Source organism: Sceloporus occidentalis, unplaced genomic scaffold (genome assembly GCF_023333645.1).
Source record: "Sceloporus occidentalis isolate IW3139 unplaced genomic scaffold, rSceOcc1.0.p SCAF_3, whole genome shotgun sequence".
Taxonomy (NCBI): Eukaryota; Metazoa; Chordata; class Lepidosauria; order Squamata; family Phrynosomatidae; genus Sceloporus; species Sceloporus occidentalis.
This window is the reverse complement of record NW_028316983.1, coordinates 3,507,718-3,524,380: the sequence shown is the minus strand read 5'-3', so window position 1 is coordinate 3,524,380 and position 16,663 is coordinate 3,507,718. Positions and strand designations below refer to the sequence as shown.

The following is a 16,663-nucleotide window of genomic DNA, read 5'->3' as shown; positions in this document are numbered from 1 at the left end:
AACAGGCCATGAAGGGAGCTGTGCCACAAAGGGCACAAACAAGGCATGGCAAGAGAGGGCAAATTTAGCTTTGGAGCCCTCTTGGTTGCTTAGTGGCACAGGCCTCAGCCTCTGCCCCACAGGGAATACATTATTTTGATGTTCAGTGGCAGAATTTGGAGGAGCCTATGCTTGATTCTTGACTCCCACACACACAAACACACACAAGCACAAAACAACCCTGTAGCAGACCTGTCTTTGAGTACATGCCCTTCCATGGGAGACTAGCTGGCACTCTGCCTGCTTTCCTTTCACCGGCAAACAAAAACATTTTTATTCAGGCAGGCTTTTAATACATACTCATGGGGTGGCTTTTATATGGCGTGTGTGTTATATGGAATGTGTGTTGTAGTTATGGTTTGCTTTTATCATATGTAATTTATACCGTGTTTATTTTTAGGTTTTTAATTGTTTTAAAACTTTTATTGTAAAGTGCTTTTTTTAAAAAAAATGTTTCTCTTTGTGAGCCACTTTGGGTCCCTTTCTGGGAGAAAGGTGGCACAAAAGTGAAATAAATAAATAATACGTGATGGTTGGACTTTTTCACTGCAGGTTGACAGGGAAGGAGAAGCGTGTTGGAGGCTTTGACCTGATATGGAACGATGGCCCAGTCAGCCGAAGAGATGGGAATCTGGATATACCAATGAATGGCTTTGCGGCAAACACACACCTAGGTATTCCGCTGGTTGACAATTGGGTACTATTGGCCAGGGGGCCATCTCAGGGTGGGGAGTTGCAAAAAGCTGCAGAGTTTGTTCTTTCCTTCCCCTTGACATGTTATCCCAGTGAGGCATGCAAACTCCTTATCCATAGATAGTGGTGGGCTAGGCTTAGGCGTGTAGTACTTGATGGACTGGCATCCTGCTGGCAACATATGCACACATGCTTCCTTATGAAAGCAGCTGGACAGTTTTGTCCAATGTGAAACAACCCTATTCAGTTCAAACTTTCAAAAGTAAAGTTGCCCATGTGGTGCCATTATGCATGGTCATGCATTCCACAGCATGGGGTTGTGGGTCACTGCACTGTTGCACTACTTGCTCCAGTTGAGCCATTGATAATCTCTCCTGATTCAGAGCTAATGGGCCTCACACTTCCACAGAACAGTTCCCATTTTATATACATATATGTTGCTTATTCCTAAATGCTTCCTCACAGGTTTACCTTTCCCTAAGGGTAGTTCTGGGAGAGCAAACAATCTGTATTATCTAACTAGGCAGTACTGCACAACTGCTGCATAACTCCATGAGCGTAAAGTTCTCAATAAAGTAGGATCCTGGCCATTATTTGGGGAATCTGTTTCTGAATCAAACATCTGCCTGTGATTCAGTCAGCAGCAGATTCAGTGATCCTTCTAAAGAAAAACTATTTTCACCTTACTGTTTGAAACCCCTTGCATCTTGTTCAACCTCTCCCCTCTTTTCCCTTTGAAAACACCTCTTAAAAGGCCCATTAGACAGCTGGGTTTTGTTTGCCATCCTTGGCTTGTTGCTGAACTGAAGAAACTGGGCTCTTTCTTCCCTCCTCCGCTTCCATTGGGGTCTGTGGATATCACAAGCTGTCAGGTACTACTGAGGAGGTGAGAGGCGCCTCCAGCACTTCCTCCAGCTGTACTTTCATACTGACAGAGTGAAGCACCGCTCAGTCAGAGCGTCCGATTATCTTCTTACTTGTCCGAGGAGACAAGTCGCACGTAAATGCACGTAAATGCCTTGTTATCGTAAATGCCTTGTTATCACTTTCATTCTAGGCTGCAACAACGACAGGAAGAAACAGCTGAAGCAGCTTTTCAAGCCTTTTCAGACGCAGCAGAAAGTTTAACGCTCAGCAGCAGGACAGGAAAAAAAGCAGTCAAAAGGCAGGAGCAGGCAGACAGGTTCTTTCCTGTTGCAGATCCCTTGCCAGCTTGGCTGCCTCAGCAGGTATCTGCTGGAATTCCCCTCGCTTTGGAAGAGGACTCTTGAGGAACATCCCTGGAGCAAAACAACAGGCTGGGCTTGTAATGGCATGGTGCAAGGTTGCTGAAGTCCTGATTTTGAGCAGAAGCTCCAGAAAGCAGATGTGCCACTATTCACCAGGACAGGCTTAATACTGACCACACCAGCAGAGAATAAGTGGAGAAAGGAGTAATACATTTTCCATTTTCCAAGCTGCAAACAGTAGAGCAGTTGCCTTCATCTCTACTGGTGGATGAACAGAGTTGCTTCCCACCCAAGCCACTCTTGCCTTGGACCCAATGCACTGCAGTAAACATGAATAAAAGTTAATGCCTTAGCACTGCTAAGAATCCAGATACTGGCTCAGTTGGTTCTTGGCTAGAGAACAATATCATGGAGGTGGGGAAAGACAGCACACTAACTGCCTACTGGTCCTAAAAGAATGTGCCTCTTCCACCCTCTCTTTTTGAATACACATGGACAGAACATTACAAAGATGTTGAAGCACAAGACTTTAAACTTGAATGACCTCAATTTTACTGTAGCATCCAGAATCTACAAAACAGTGATATTGGGCCAACCAAAAGGCACAAAATATTTGTAGCAAGCATTCAAAGCTCCACAGAAGCCAGTGGAGTTCGAAAGCTTGCAACATGTAATTTCTGCATTTTGGTTGGCCTAATAAAGTGCTGAGGATACCATGAACAGCCAAAAAAACAAACAAATGGGTCCTTGAGCGAACCAGGACAAACACTCCTGGAGGCCAAGCTGATTAAACTGAGGCTGTCATACTTTGGCCACATCATGAGAAGGCATGACTCACTGGAAAAGACAATAATGCTGGGCAAGAATGAGGGCAGAAAGAGAGAAATACCGCACACCAGACGGCTGGACTCCATTAGGGAGGGCACAGGCCTGAGTCTGCAGGACATGAGCAGAGCAGTGGAAGACAGGGAGACTTGGAGATGTCTCATTCACAGGGTCACCGTGAGTCAAAGTTGACTTGAGAGCAGCTAACAACAATAAAATATCACTCTTTTGCAGATTTTGGATGTTATTGTACTTTGCTTATATGGCCAAAACAGTTACCCCGGATATATCTCCCATTTTATAGCATTTTAGAGACCTGGACTGGTGCCAGAGCATGAGCCATCAGTTGTTGGCCCACAGAGTTTCTAAGGAAGAGAAAAACAGTTGTAGGCAAGGGGCAAAAATATGGTACTACTCACACTTTAGTAAAACAAAAAAAAATGTTGGTCCCCACATCAGCTCAGGAATCACTGACCTTAGAGATTCCTGCCATTTCACAATTTGGGACTAACTATCTTGTAAGAAAGCACAAGGCTGCAGTGGGTGGTGTGCCAATTGAAAGGTGAAACTGGTAAAGCAAAAAACAATTTCTTGGACAGAAGAGATTAATTTCCCACCAGTCTGGAGGACAAAGTAAGTATAGTTCTAAGCTCCACAGAAGGAACAGTTAGGATCTATGTAAGGTATAGTAAAAGTTCTTTATATCATACAGCATAACATAACAATACGTCAGTTAGTATATAGTACCAGTAATGTTAAAATTGTATTAAAGCAATTAAGATGTCCAGTAGGATAAATTGCCAATTCAGAGTCATATCTATGACCAGTATTTTGAGTTATGCCTGAAAATGAACCAGTCCCCATGAAGCTGTTTTTAAGGCAGTTATATGTTCCCTATAACTGGCACTGATCAGCATTCTGGCCCTACAGACCTTCCTGAACAGTTTCCAAAGGCAGCCCCACATAGAGTATGTTTTAGTAGTCCAAAGAGAATGTCATCAAGACATGTGTCACTGTAACCAAACCGGACATCTCAAGCACCTCTGCCTTGTCTGGATTAAGTTTCAGTTTGTTCACCCTCATTCAGTCCATTACTGACAGGACAGCAATATATCATTGAATACCAAAGTCAGAATCATCCACACCATAATATTTCTAATTTACATGTATGGTTGTGAAAGCAAGACAAAGAGGAAAACTGACAGGAAGAAAATCAAGTTATTTGAAATGTGGTGCTGGAGAAGAGTACGGATACCATGGAACATCAAAAAGTTAAATGGTTTCAAGAGTCAATTGAGCCTGAACAATCCCTTGAAGCCAAAAGGGTTAAACTGAGGCTATCCTACTCTGAATATCTCACAAGACGACACGACTCACTAGAAACGGTGATAATACTCCGTAGTTGAAAGCAGCAGGAAAAGAGGAACAGATGGACCTATTCAATTAAGGAAGCCACAGCTGCCCTGAGTTTGCAAGGCCTGAGCAGGGCTGCTAATAACAGGTCTCTTGTTGCTGCAAAGTCAAGCCAACTTGACAGCATGTAACTAACAAACCTGTTAATGCTTGTTGGTGTGATCATTTAACATACTGGCTACAGATTATACTGGAAAGCTGGCAGTGGAGAAACACACCACCCAGTGGTGGCAAAAAAGGGATGCACAAAACGTCGGGTGGAAAGGACTAATCAAAGCTTGCAACCTCTTTAATTTTTGAGTTTGGATTTTAGGATTTCTTCTTCCCTCCTTCTGCATATTTAATGTAAACAAGCATCCATTGATGGAGTCCTGAAAAAAACCAGAATTCCCAGGGATGTTGATTATCTCACCTTAAAAATCAATTACCAGCCTCCTTAATCTCTCACGGCATGCCCACTTTTAGGATGGAAGTAGCTGTACTGAACTACCAGCAGATGTTTGGCTGCAGCTGAAGAACAAGACAAATGTTCCCAGTTGTGTTTTTTCTGGTATTTTTATCCACCTGGCCCACAACACTCTTCACACAGCGGAGCAAGACAGACTGCTGTCCAAAAGGGCAGTTACGACTTTCTGGGCTTTCTGCCCAGAGTTTTAACAGTTCAGAATTGCTGACTTCAGGAAAAGCATCGTAAGGCAAGTAAGCTGAACAGAAGAACACTTCCCATCACTCATCACATAGTCATACACATTTTGGGTTTGAGTGGACATTTTAATTTATTATCACAAAACTCGCACAGATGTCAGCAGGGCATTCATATCCTGGAAGGGAGCGGCATTACAGTTCTGTTCCTACACTTCCTGCCATCTGAATTCAAAAGCTCCTCTTGAAGTGACAACAGTGCTTCAGCTGTCTTGCTCCTCAGGGTGGGACGCTTGCACTCCGGCAGACAGGTTGCCCAAGCCGCAGAAAGCTGTGGCCCAGTTCTCCGTTGAAAGTTGTAGTCCATAAAGTGAGACTGCTTCAGCCATCCACCAACTTTCTCATAAACCACATTTCTTCAGTGCTTAATGGTTTCAGGTTGTAGCCTTTCAGTTCTGGCTTACCTTAAAGAAAGAGTTAGGAAATAGTAAGTTGTCCTAAAAGGCTCCAGGGAATGTTGAAACCTGTGGATTTACCTCTTCACCTGGGGCCCTGTCACACTACAGATTAAAGCGGTACAATTCCACTTTTAACTGCCATGGCTTCATCCTGAGGTTAGCAATCTGAGGAGGCACTACAGCTCTTTGAATGAGAAATTTAAATGCCCCTCCCTACACTGCAAATCTCAGGAATCTGCAGTATGTTGTTTTGGCAATTAATATTGAATCATACCACCACAATTCCGTACTGTAAAAGGACCACAGGGCTGCCTGGAACTACATATATCATAAGTGCGTATGGTACATCACAGAATTAACAACAAAGGACAAATCCTTGGCTCTAGGACTGGAGAGTTGTGAAGAAGAAACCCCTCACAAGGAGGACACTAAGCAAAGGCTGCATCCATTGACCATTTAAGTTGGGCAGGGGTTAGAGAACCCAAGAACTATCATCCAAGTTTTTTGTGGGTTTTTCAGGCTATGTGGCCATGTTCTAGAAGAGTTTCTTCCTGATGTTTCGCCAGCATCTGTGGCTGGCATCTTCAGAGAATGCTTTGCCTGGAAAAATTGGGTGTATATATACTGTGTGAGCCTGGGAATGCAGGAGTGATTTGCATGTGTCTTGTTCTGTGTTGATGGCTGGCCTCAGCATGGGAGGCTAATGCAAAGGAGGATTAATGTCTGCTAATTGGTGATCATTATCTGCTGGGAAAGCCCCTGACTCTGAATGGTTTCCCATTTGCATTTGCCGAGTCCTTATTTTGCTCTTCCTCAGGACTGGTAGCCAAATTTTGTTCACTTCAAGGGTTTCTTCTTTCCGGTTGAAATTATCCATGTCAGGATGCACAGGGAAGCCATTGAAATCCACAAACATCTGGATAATTTCAGATGCATTCCCAGGTTCACACAGTATATATACACCAACTTTTTCCAGGCAAAGCATTCTCTGAAGATGCCAGCCACAGATGCTGGCAAAACATCAGGAAGAAAATTTTCTAGAACCTGGCCACATAGCCCAAAAAACCCACAAAAAACATGGATGCCAGCCATGAAAGCCTTCGACTTATCATCCAAGTGTTGGGATCAATTGCCTCCCCTCACCTACTACTGACTTTTTAATGCTCACTGACATGTACATTATGTCCCCTCTAGTTAAGATTCCATTAACTAGTTCTGTAGTTGGCAGACTTCCTGTTGTCCCTCTTTAGCCTTTGGAGGGGTACACTTCAGAGGGCAGCTTCTTGGCCATGAACCCAGCATAGTATAGCAGTACGTTACTTTGCTCTTCCCAAACTACTACCAACTATTATGATGATCTTAACTCATAATAATAATAATAATAATAATAATAATAATTTTTATTTATACCCCGCCTTTCCATAAATATGATCAAGGCGGCTTACAAAAGATTAAAAACATCACAGTACAGAGTTAAAAACATCCCTACAAAGGAACAGGAATCAATACAATTACATATATCAGGGGCAGGAGATGGGAAGGTCGAATTACGATAGTCCGAGGTCATAAACAAAGGGGCAGAGAAAAAGAATAATTATCTAAGGTGGCATGGAGAGTGGAAGCAACTGGGGTCCAGGTATATGATCCAGACCTGATTCAATGCAGAATGATCAGGTTCCACACTGGTACAGTAATAAATTACCTTGTGCTTCCAAGAGACGGCTGACGTTTACTTTTAGCTCCTTCCGCTGTTTGGCTATTTCTTCATCTAAGCGTTCCTGATCTGGAGAAAAAGCACAGGGCATAATAAATCATCCATAGAATTTAGAATACTGCTTAACTCAAGATTTGCTGTCTCAATTCAGATTATTCCCTGCTTTGTTTTTTAGCTATGATTGTAGGGAGATGTTCACTCCATATATTCCAAACCTTACGATTATATTAAGAATGCCAGCTTTCTTTCAACTCTATTTACTCCTTCTAAGCCTAACCCCAAGTTTCCCTTCTTGGATTAAGAGGGCAGAAGGGAATCTTCCTTCAGGGCAGCTGGGTAACACCCAGGAGCCTTGTGTGACCCCCATCTTGACTGATGTGCTTTCCTCCATTTTAGGCCTTGGAAATCATCTGTTCAGCAGGCACGTCTTTGCATACACATTGTATATTATGGTCATAAATGTGCCTTTGAAAGCAGCTCAGGGATGCATTTTTTTAAAAAAGAGGCACTCTGTAAAACCACAGATGGCCAACAGGAATGTATACAATGACTGACTCTTTGGGGACAGGTGCTGTTTTTCTAACATTCTGGTTAGATGCTATGCACGTTACATAATGGAACTGTCTGTAAGCTACTCTCAGGCTGGAGGATTCTGAGGCTCCCTTGGAGACAGAAAGAATGCTGGAAGTGAATGGAAGCAGACCCACTGAGAATTGCTGGCCACCTTTGTTGGCTTATCTCCTAATTCTCTTATCTCTCTCTCAGCAGACAATTGTGCCTCCTTCTTCCCTTCTCAGCCCCAGGGACAATTCTCTTCTAAGCCGGCACCCTGAAAAACTCAGCTTTCATTTTATATCAGAACAAGCTTGTGGAAAGCCCTTGTAATTTGGGGGTGTGGGGCGAAATGGCAGGATCTGACAAAACCTTGCAAGTGAAGGTTTTTTTTTAGCATGCATCTAACCATCCAACACGGAAGGCTTCATCACAGAACTGCCAAAAATGGCACGATAAAAATGGTGCCAAACTGTGTTTTGGAATACTGAGGAAGACTGCCGAATATGATCTGCTTAATGTTTAAGCTGCTTGAGACCAAGCCACCTCGCACTCCTCAATCATATTTAACCATCTTCCTATCTATTCTGAACCTAGATGTTTGCCCCTTGATGATACATTAGACTTTGCAGACATACTACATGCACACTAGGGTCTCACCTCTCTGCAACATATCCTTGGTCTTTGTTTTTGGAAGCTGCACAAACATGTTCCCAAAGCAAACCATGACCTGATCTGAAAATGACAAAACAAGCCTTAAAGCATCATGACAAAGAGCAGGCTCATTTCTAAAGCCCTTCATTGTGATATACAGGCCATAGTATTTCCAGTTCCTGTGGATGTTTGTGAAAGCTGGACAGTGAAGACAGCTGACAGAAAGAAAATAAACTTATTTGGAGTTATATGGATACCATGGACTGACAGAAAAATGAATGGGTTTGGAGCAAATAAAGCCTTAACCTGGAAGCCAAGATGACTAAACTGAAGCTGTCATACTTTGGGCGTATCCTGAAAAGGCAGGATTCACTAGAAAAGACCATAATGCTTGGTAAGTTGGAGGGCAGTAGGAAAAGAGGAAGCCCACACTTCAGGTGGATTGACTCAATCAAGGAGGCCACGGCTGCCCTGAGTCTGCAAGACTTGAGCAGAGCCATTATTGACTGGGGCTCTTGAAGGTCTCTCATTCATAGAGTCGCTATAAGATAAAGTCAACTTGACTGCCAACAAGTATACTTTGCATTTTCCACACTTGTTTTAGCCCTCTTCAACCAGATGAGTAGAACTCATGTGCACATTGCTGGTGTCGGGACACAGAGGAATCAACAGCTGCCATGGGACAAGACCTCATCCACAACTCCAGGCCACAGGGGAAGGAGATGTGAAACAGACACTGTTAGTCTTCTGCTAGACAAAGAGCATTTGTGAAGGCTTGGTACAAGCCTTTAAAGAGCCCAAAATGCCACCAGAGGCTGCAGACTTTGCCCTCATTAATGCAAAAGCCTCACTGTGCACAAAGGAAGCCAGACAATTTGCAGTGCGTAATCTTCCCCCAGAGAGACAGCTGACACTTGTAGTAGACATTAGTCACTCGCCTTTACGTGCCGTCAGGAAACACTCTGCTATGAAGGGCGTGCATGAGACCAAGAGGGATGGAGAAACCAGCACGGTTTTGATAACAGTAACTTTTTATAAGTTATTGCTGCCTGGCAGAAATTATAGGACCATTTCCTCTGCTAATCCTGTGTCTCCAGCTTTTGGGAAGTACTTTGTAGATGCCAAAAACATGGCAAAAACAGGTCATGTCAACGCTGGCATCAGGCTAGTTCCCTCTCTTGCTACCAAACAAAATTCTGCAAGAAAGCCTCCACTGTCTGCACTCCAGCCGAACAGACAAAGCAGACCTGAGCTCCAAGGAGAAGGAAAAGGAGGACTTACTTATCTGTGAGCACACCCTCATTTCTTCTTCCCTTTGAACTGAGACTTCTTGCTTCTTCATCATCTGAACTGCCTCCTTCCTCCATCCTGCTTCCCACTGGGAAGCAGATGCAGAGGCTCCTGCTGGGCCAAGAGGAGGATACAACTGTGCGGATAGCACATTCCATTCTTTCTGTTCAGGACATTAGTAAGTTCAGGCATTAACAAAGCCTCTGACAAGCCACTATTTACAAAGTCTTTTTATGCCTGTCCAGACCCCATTTTCCTTCTAATCCTCTGTCTAGCTGGATTTCTTTAGCAATATTAGGAAGACTGTATGTGGCAAACAGTGCTGCAGCTTGAGCTGGAAAAAATGATATTCTGCTGTAGCAGATCCTGCTGTAGCTATGTGTGCCTCCCAAAAACAGGCAGGGTCTACAGCAGTTGTTCAGAATCCATATTATTATTATTATTATTATTATTATTATTATTATTATTATTATTTCTATCTTCCTGCCTCTCCCCATGGATCAAAGCAGGATCACAACAAGGTTAAAATCACAAAGTTAAAATTACAACAGCATTAAAACCACAATAAAAACAAAAACATAAAAACCTAAAAAACATCAGAATCTAAAAACAGTTGCATCCATCAATCAAGGGGTCAGCTGGTCTCGTTCCATACTAATGATCTTCATAGGAGGTCAGGGAGATGAGCATGGCGAAAGAGTTCTGTCTTTACCGCCTTCTTAAAGATTTCTAGAGATGTAATAAGGCGGGTCTCCTCTGAGAGTCCATTCCAAAGTCTGGGGGCAGCTATGCTAAATGCCTTCAGGGAAGTCGAAACATGTTTGGATGATGGTATTTCCAACAAATTCTTCCCACTTGTTCTAAGAGTGCAGGGCGGATTGTATAGGGAGATGCGTTCCTGTAAGTAACCCGGACCCAAGCCATGTAGGGCTTTAAAGGTAATAACCAACACCTTGTACTGTGCCCGGAAGCTAATTTGGAGCCAGTGTAGATCTTTCAAGATAGGTGTTATATGGTCAAATCTTGAAGAGTTAGTGCGCATGCATGAGAACAAAATTGAGAGAAAGGGGGAGAGCAGGTAAGCCTCACCAGCTATATGCCCAGGATGTTAAAAAAGGCATAAATCCATAAGCATGGCCACCAAAATGAAAATCATAAGGAGATTGAAGACTAGTGAAATGAAGAAAAATTTGGAGGCTTTCAAGTGCTCTGTGGAAGGTTCAAAATGTTTCTGCTGACTTGCCCAACATTTCACATGTTCACATTGTTAGTTCTGAATAGAAGTTTGCTGATACATATTGAATTGCTCTTCTTTTTTCTTTTCTTTTCTTTCTTGTAGCATAGGAACGTATCCCTATTCATTCTGTTTTATTTCTGTCTCTGGTGCCAAAGTTTCTGTTAAACAAGTCATGCCCAGGAATACGCCTAGTTCACTGACTGAAGTAGATTCATTAACCTGTATAGGATCTCAGCTCTACAGTGGTGGGACAGAGGAATCACAGAAACCATGTGAGCATCTGGACCTAACACAACACATGAAGTTAACCAGGTCTGTATGGTGCAGTGGATGAAGTACTAAGATCAGATTGTCTAGTCCAGGTGGTCTTGGGAAAGTCCTTCACTTCCAACCTGCAAAATGTACAAGATAAAAATACAACCCTGGGTTCCTTGCAGAAAGTTATATTTATGTCCTGTCCTAACAAATAATCTACAGAACAGGCTACACAGCACAACAACAGGCTGCATCAGCACATCAGTCAGAATGTTTATTATTAGATTTGGTACATTCCCAGAAAAAAGTCCTCCCTTCTGAAGCAAAGGGAAACTGGGAGATGAATCAGTGCTCCCAAACTACCAGGTACCAACACTTTGGGGAAGCAACAGGTTTCTAAAGATTAGAAGGAAAGATTAAAAGCAAGAGGAAGCAATGAGCCCAGTAACAGAACACATGTTTCACATGCAGGAATCTTCCAAGTTTGCTTACATTGCCAGTTAAGAAATCTCCATTAGCAGTCCTGGGAAAGACCTCTAAGACACTAACAAGCAGAAGCCAGTTAAGAGTAGATTGCATTGAACATGACAGACAAAATGAAAGTCCAGCTCGTATGTTCAAGTAAACATCTCACCTGAGGAGTCTAGCTCCTTGCTTAAAGCCCTCAGTGCCTCCCGGTTCTCATTTCGCTTCTGATCCAAAGCTACAATCTGAAAGAGAAGTGGGGGAATCTTTAGGTTGTGTATTATCAAAAAAGCCAATTTACAAGTGCTCTCCTACAAACTGGAAATCTCCGCTTACAATTCAGAAAACCTCTCTCCCACCCCACCCCTAACATGATGAAATTGAGGCAGGCAAAGTCAGTGCCCTATTTTAAGTTGGACAAATGTCATGTCCTTTGACTATGCATCTGCCACCATGATTTTTTTCTTTGTTTGAGACCTGGGTGGTAGAAGAGAAGAGCATGCCTACAGTATCTTCAGGAGATCGTGGCAATGAGTGGAGCTGATGCTCTGAAGTGAGAATAAGAAGACAATGAAGATTCAAACGAGAAAGTACAATGCTGGCAACAGACCCCTGGAGCCTACCCACGGCCTACTCTCAGTCCCACACCTTTACAACTAAGGATTTCTGGGCTCAGCAATTCCCTTCCTAGGCAGGTCAGAACAGCCACCTCTAAGCTATGACAAAGGAAAAACAGATAAAGAGTTTAATAAACATTTAATAAGATGATCATTGTATAAGATCTGGGCAAAAGATAGGAACTACCTTTATTTTATTTTTTTGCTTTTAAATAAGATTTCTTTTCTCATATAGATTATTTATAGACATTTTGAGTGTGACACATTTTGTGTGTGTGTGTGTGTGTGTGTGTGTATATATATATATATATATAGAGAGAGAGAGATCTTTAAAAATGTAGTCCATATTTTTCTTGAAAACAGAAACTCCAGTTCTCCTTAAGGGAACAGTCCCTTCTTTCTTAGGGGAGAGATTCTGGGAGGGGGAGTGAGAACTTTTACCCCCCCCCCCCCAAAGGGAGCCCCAGCTAGCATGAAAGACCTGGCCAGATAGGATATGGCAAGCCTTGGAGACCTTTCAGCAGAGCCTGGATAGCCATCTGTCAGGGATGCTTTGATTGAGAGTTCCTGCATGGCAGAATGGGGCTGGACTGGATGTCCCTTGGGGTCTCTTCCAATGCTATGATTCTATGATTCTAAGCCAACGGCGTGAGCTTTAAAAACAACCAGAGAATAAAACGGTGCAGAGGAAGGATGCGCAACGAAGTAGGACTACAGCACAATTTAAAAGCAAAATCAAGTAAGATTATTCTTTTAGCACAGCTGTGATCTTCTGCTCCCAGATAGATTAAGATACAAGAAGAATACTTCCACCCATTTTTGCCACTGTCCGCAAAAATAGCCTGGGAATTAAAAAAACTGACTTCTTATAACACTGGGTCAGTTTTTCCAAAAATCCCAAGTAAGCGAGGACAGAAAATGTTGCATGGCAGAGTTGCCAGACGGAGATGGTGGCCAGGAGGCACCTGAAGTGGAACTCTTTGAAGGTGGGCTCAGCAGGCACTGACTGCCTTGGAAGGCTCTGGGCTGCCTTCATAGGAAGATCCCAGGAAGGACTTCCACGCACCAAGCCTTTTTAAAAACAGACAATCTGTACAAAGGAGACTGGCTCAGATACGAAAATATCTTAACCAAAACAACAAAAGGAGCTAGATTAAAAACAAAGGAAGAAATGATAGAGGTAGGTACAGAAATAAACTGGCTGTTCTACCGTCAAATTTTAGAAAAGGGGAAGAAGGACAAAAAATTACAAGATATCAAGGAAGAATCTAAAGAATTAGAAAAAATTCTAATACAAGATGAAAAGAAACTGATAACAAAAATGTACAATCTGCTACTAGATACTGAATTAAAAGAAGAAACCATCCAAGAAAATATGATAAAACTGGGGAAACAAATCCTGATAGCTAGCTGAGAAAAACATGGAAACACAATTTAAAATTTACAAAATGTTACAATTTAAAGGAAAACTATTATAAGCTTTTCTTTAGATGGCAAATGCCACCATCAGAACTTGCAAAGATACAAAAAAGGACAAAGACCGTTGCTGGAAGTGTGAAAGAGCAAAGGGGGCATTTGGCAATGCAAAAAGCCAAAAAATTGGGGGGGGGGTCAATAAAAAAATAATAGCGCTAATGCAGATATTAAAATGAGTCCAGAATTGTTTCTATTAAACATAACAGATGATTTGAAAGATCAATTAAATAAGGAAGAAACAAGTGTACTATAATATATGATCACGGCGGCCCAAATAGTCTTTGCCAAACACTGGAAAGAAAAAGATAGACCACAATGGAAGAATGGGAAATTAAATTAAATGAATATGGAATAATGGGCAAATTAACGATGATAATCAATGGTAAAACAACTCAACAATTCAAAAAGAAATGGGAAAAATTAGAAGCACGTCGGGAATAAGCAAATTAAATTATGAAGGCTTAGAAGCGACTTACCAGACGTTTAACAAAACTAGACGGTTATAGAAAATAAAGGTAGAAAATGTACTTTTCTTTGTACAAAACAAGGAAATAAGAATTATATAAAGGAAGTCGCTGTTAGGTTTACTATAAGAATACAGGATAAAGAAGTTGACCAACAGAAGTTTTTTGTTTGTTTGTTTGTTTGTTTTGTTATTACTCTTTTGTTTGTCTTTGAAAAAACAATTAAAAATAGGGGGGGAAATAGCCACCTTGGCCGGCAAAGAGGACACTTATTATTCCAACAGCATTTTTAGGGCCTTGAGATTTTATAAAGCAAGTTCCAAAACACACTGCAGAAATAATCCATCTTGAGACCACTTTAACTGCCCTGGCTCAGTGCTAGGGAATCCTGGGAACTGTACTTTATTGTGGCCCCAGAGCTCTCTGACAGAGAAGGCTAAATGTCTCACAAAACTACAGTTCCCAGAATTCCCTAGCACTGAGCCAGAGCAGATAAAGTGGACTCAAACTGGATTATTTCTGCAGTGTGTTTTGGCTATATCTGAAAGAGAGAAGCCAGGAGCATGAGTTTTGGTAGACGTAAGCCTACTTCCTCAGATACAGGGCACGCATCTCAGGAAGTAGGCTCAAGTCTAGGAAAGCTCATGTTCCCGGCTTCTTTCTTTCTCTTAGTTTCAAAGGTGCTACAAGATCCCTTTGCATACTAACTTTGGGACCAGGAATCAAGGAGCATCCCATTCATATCCCACATCACACACCATTTTTTGAGCGCACATTTCTGTGGGCTTCAGTTCATTTCTTCAGAAGCATGTCTATTTTGTTTAAGGTTATGTTAACTGAATTGTACTATGATGCAGTTTTATCTTAATATTATGAGTGGTCCCTCCACATTTTCGGGGGTTAGGAGCGAAGGACCCCTGTCAATGTTGGAAAACCAGAGATCAAGGAACACTATTCCTTTTACCCAAGAGAACACCTGTCTAGGAATCTCCAGTTCCTCCAGTGCAACTCTATGGACAACATCTGCCAGAACTTGGCCATAGAATCACACTGGAGGGCCTACAAATGCCTAGAGAAGTCTTTTCTCTTCTCCAGCACAACTCTGTGGTCAACTTTTGGCAGAGTTACACTGGATTCCTAGAGAGAACATAGCAAGCAAGTAATTCAATCCGCAAAAGTCAAAGCCACAAATGTGGAGGAACAACTGTCTTACACCTGTCCCTCCGCATTCGCTGTGTTTAGGGGCACAGGACCTCTCTGAATGTGGAAAACCCACAAATAACAGAAACACCAGGTTTTACCTGCGAGAAAACCTCTCTAGGAATCTCTGGGTCCTCCAGGGCAACTCTGTGGCCAACGTCCGACAGACACTGACCAGAGACCTGCAATAGAGGAGCCACAAAGGCCTAGAAGGGTGGCCTCTCTAGGAATCTCTGGGTCCTCCAGGGCAACTCTGTGGCCAACGTCCGACAGACACTGACCAGAGACCTGCAATAGAGGAGCCACAAAGGCCTAGAAGGGTGGCCTCTCTAGGAATCTCTGGGTCCTCCAGGGCAACTCTGTGGCCAACGTCCGACAGACACTGACCAGAGACCTGCAATAGAGGAGCCACAAATGCTTAGTAGAGCCTTCTCTCTGGGAATCTCTAGGTTTTCCAGGGCAACTTTTGATTAGTTGACCACAGAGTTGCATTGGAGGACTTAGATATTCCTAGAGGGGACATAATAATCAAATCTATGAATAATCAAAGCTGCAAATATGGAGGGATGAGTGTACAATTAAAAATGATAAACATGCTTTAACTTATTGTCTGGCTCTTTGCTATGGAATTCTGGGAGTTGGAGTTTGTTGTGGGCCCAGAGCAGAGCTCCGCTCTGGACCCCACAACAAACTCCAACTCCCAGAATTCCATAGCAAAGAGCCAGACAACAAGTTAAAGCGGTGCCAAACCGGGTTATTTCTCCAGTGGATGCATGCAGCCTATATCTTGATGGGATCGCGGCCTACCTGCTGCCTGCCGGCCATCACCTCCTCGGCCAGGGCTTCCACTTCGGCCAAGTACCGGAGCACGAAGGCCGGGTCTTGCTCGCCCATCTTGGCCGGGAAAGAGAGAGAGAAGGAGCCGCAGAGCCTCCGGAGCTGAGGCGAAACAAAGGGGAGGCGGCGAGGCCTAGTCGGCGCCGCCTGGAAACTCCTAAGGGAGGTCGGGGTTGCCATAGCAACGGAGTAGGCCCCGTTCCGGCGACTAGGCCGCGGCCGCCCAGAATGGCGCCTTTTGAGGCGGCTTCCTCCGCCCCTTGTTTGTAAAACAGCCCCGGTTCCTCCCCGCCTTTCCCAGGCTTCTCCTTCCCTTCCTGCCCCATTATTTATCGCAGGCCTGAGGTGAAAAAGAGACCCTTCCTTCCTCAATTTTGGAGCTCGATGCTAAATTTGGAGGGCGACAAACACTAAATAAATGGGCCACAGGCTGCAGTTCTCTCGAGATTCTTTTTTAAATAATTTTTATGAAACATAATAAATACTATAATAATAATAATAATAATAATAATAATAATAATAATAATATATTTTTAAAATTTATATCCCGCCTCTCCCTTTGGATCGAGGCGGATTACAATAAAATACATCGTCCGTTTGAAA

At 42.9% G+C, this 16,663-nt stretch overlaps 2 protein-coding genes across 6 annotated transcripts in view; one reads left to right on the top strand and one right to left on the bottom strand.

Moving 5' to 3' along the window:
- TTLL9 (tubulin tyrosine ligase like 9) overlaps positions 1-2,510 on the top strand; it is a 52,957-nt gene extending 50,447 nt beyond the window's left edge. For 3 of the 5 annotated variants that reach the window (XM_089513456.1, XM_089513458.1, XM_089513459.1), the window contains 2 exons: positions 592-713; positions 1,790-2,509. In XM_089513456.1, coding sequence (XP_089369582.1) covers positions 592-713; positions 1,790-1,860 — 193 coding nt within the window. In that variant the 3' untranslated portion in view covers positions 1,861-2,509. Of the gene's footprint in view, positions 1-591; positions 714-1,789 lie in introns of all 5 variants that reach the window. The other 2 variants (XM_089513460.1, XM_089513457.1) reach the window with 2 other exon arrangements.
- Positions 2,511-4,949: 2,439 nt separating this feature from the next.
- On the bottom strand, positions 4,950-16,327 carry LOC149315439 (p53 and DNA damage-regulated protein 1-like). The gene is made up of 5 exons (XM_089513466.1): positions 16,031-16,327; positions 11,636-11,711; positions 8,226-8,300; positions 7,002-7,082; positions 4,950-5,305 (listed from the first exon to the last, which is right to left on the bottom strand). The coding sequence occupies exons 1-5, from the start codon at positions 16,238-16,240 to the stop codon at positions 5,223-5,225; spliced, it is 525 nt and encodes a 174-aa protein (XP_089369592.1). The 5' UTR covers positions 16,241-16,327; the 3' UTR covers positions 4,950-5,222.
- Between the last annotated feature and the right edge of the window lie 336 nt (positions 16,328-16,663).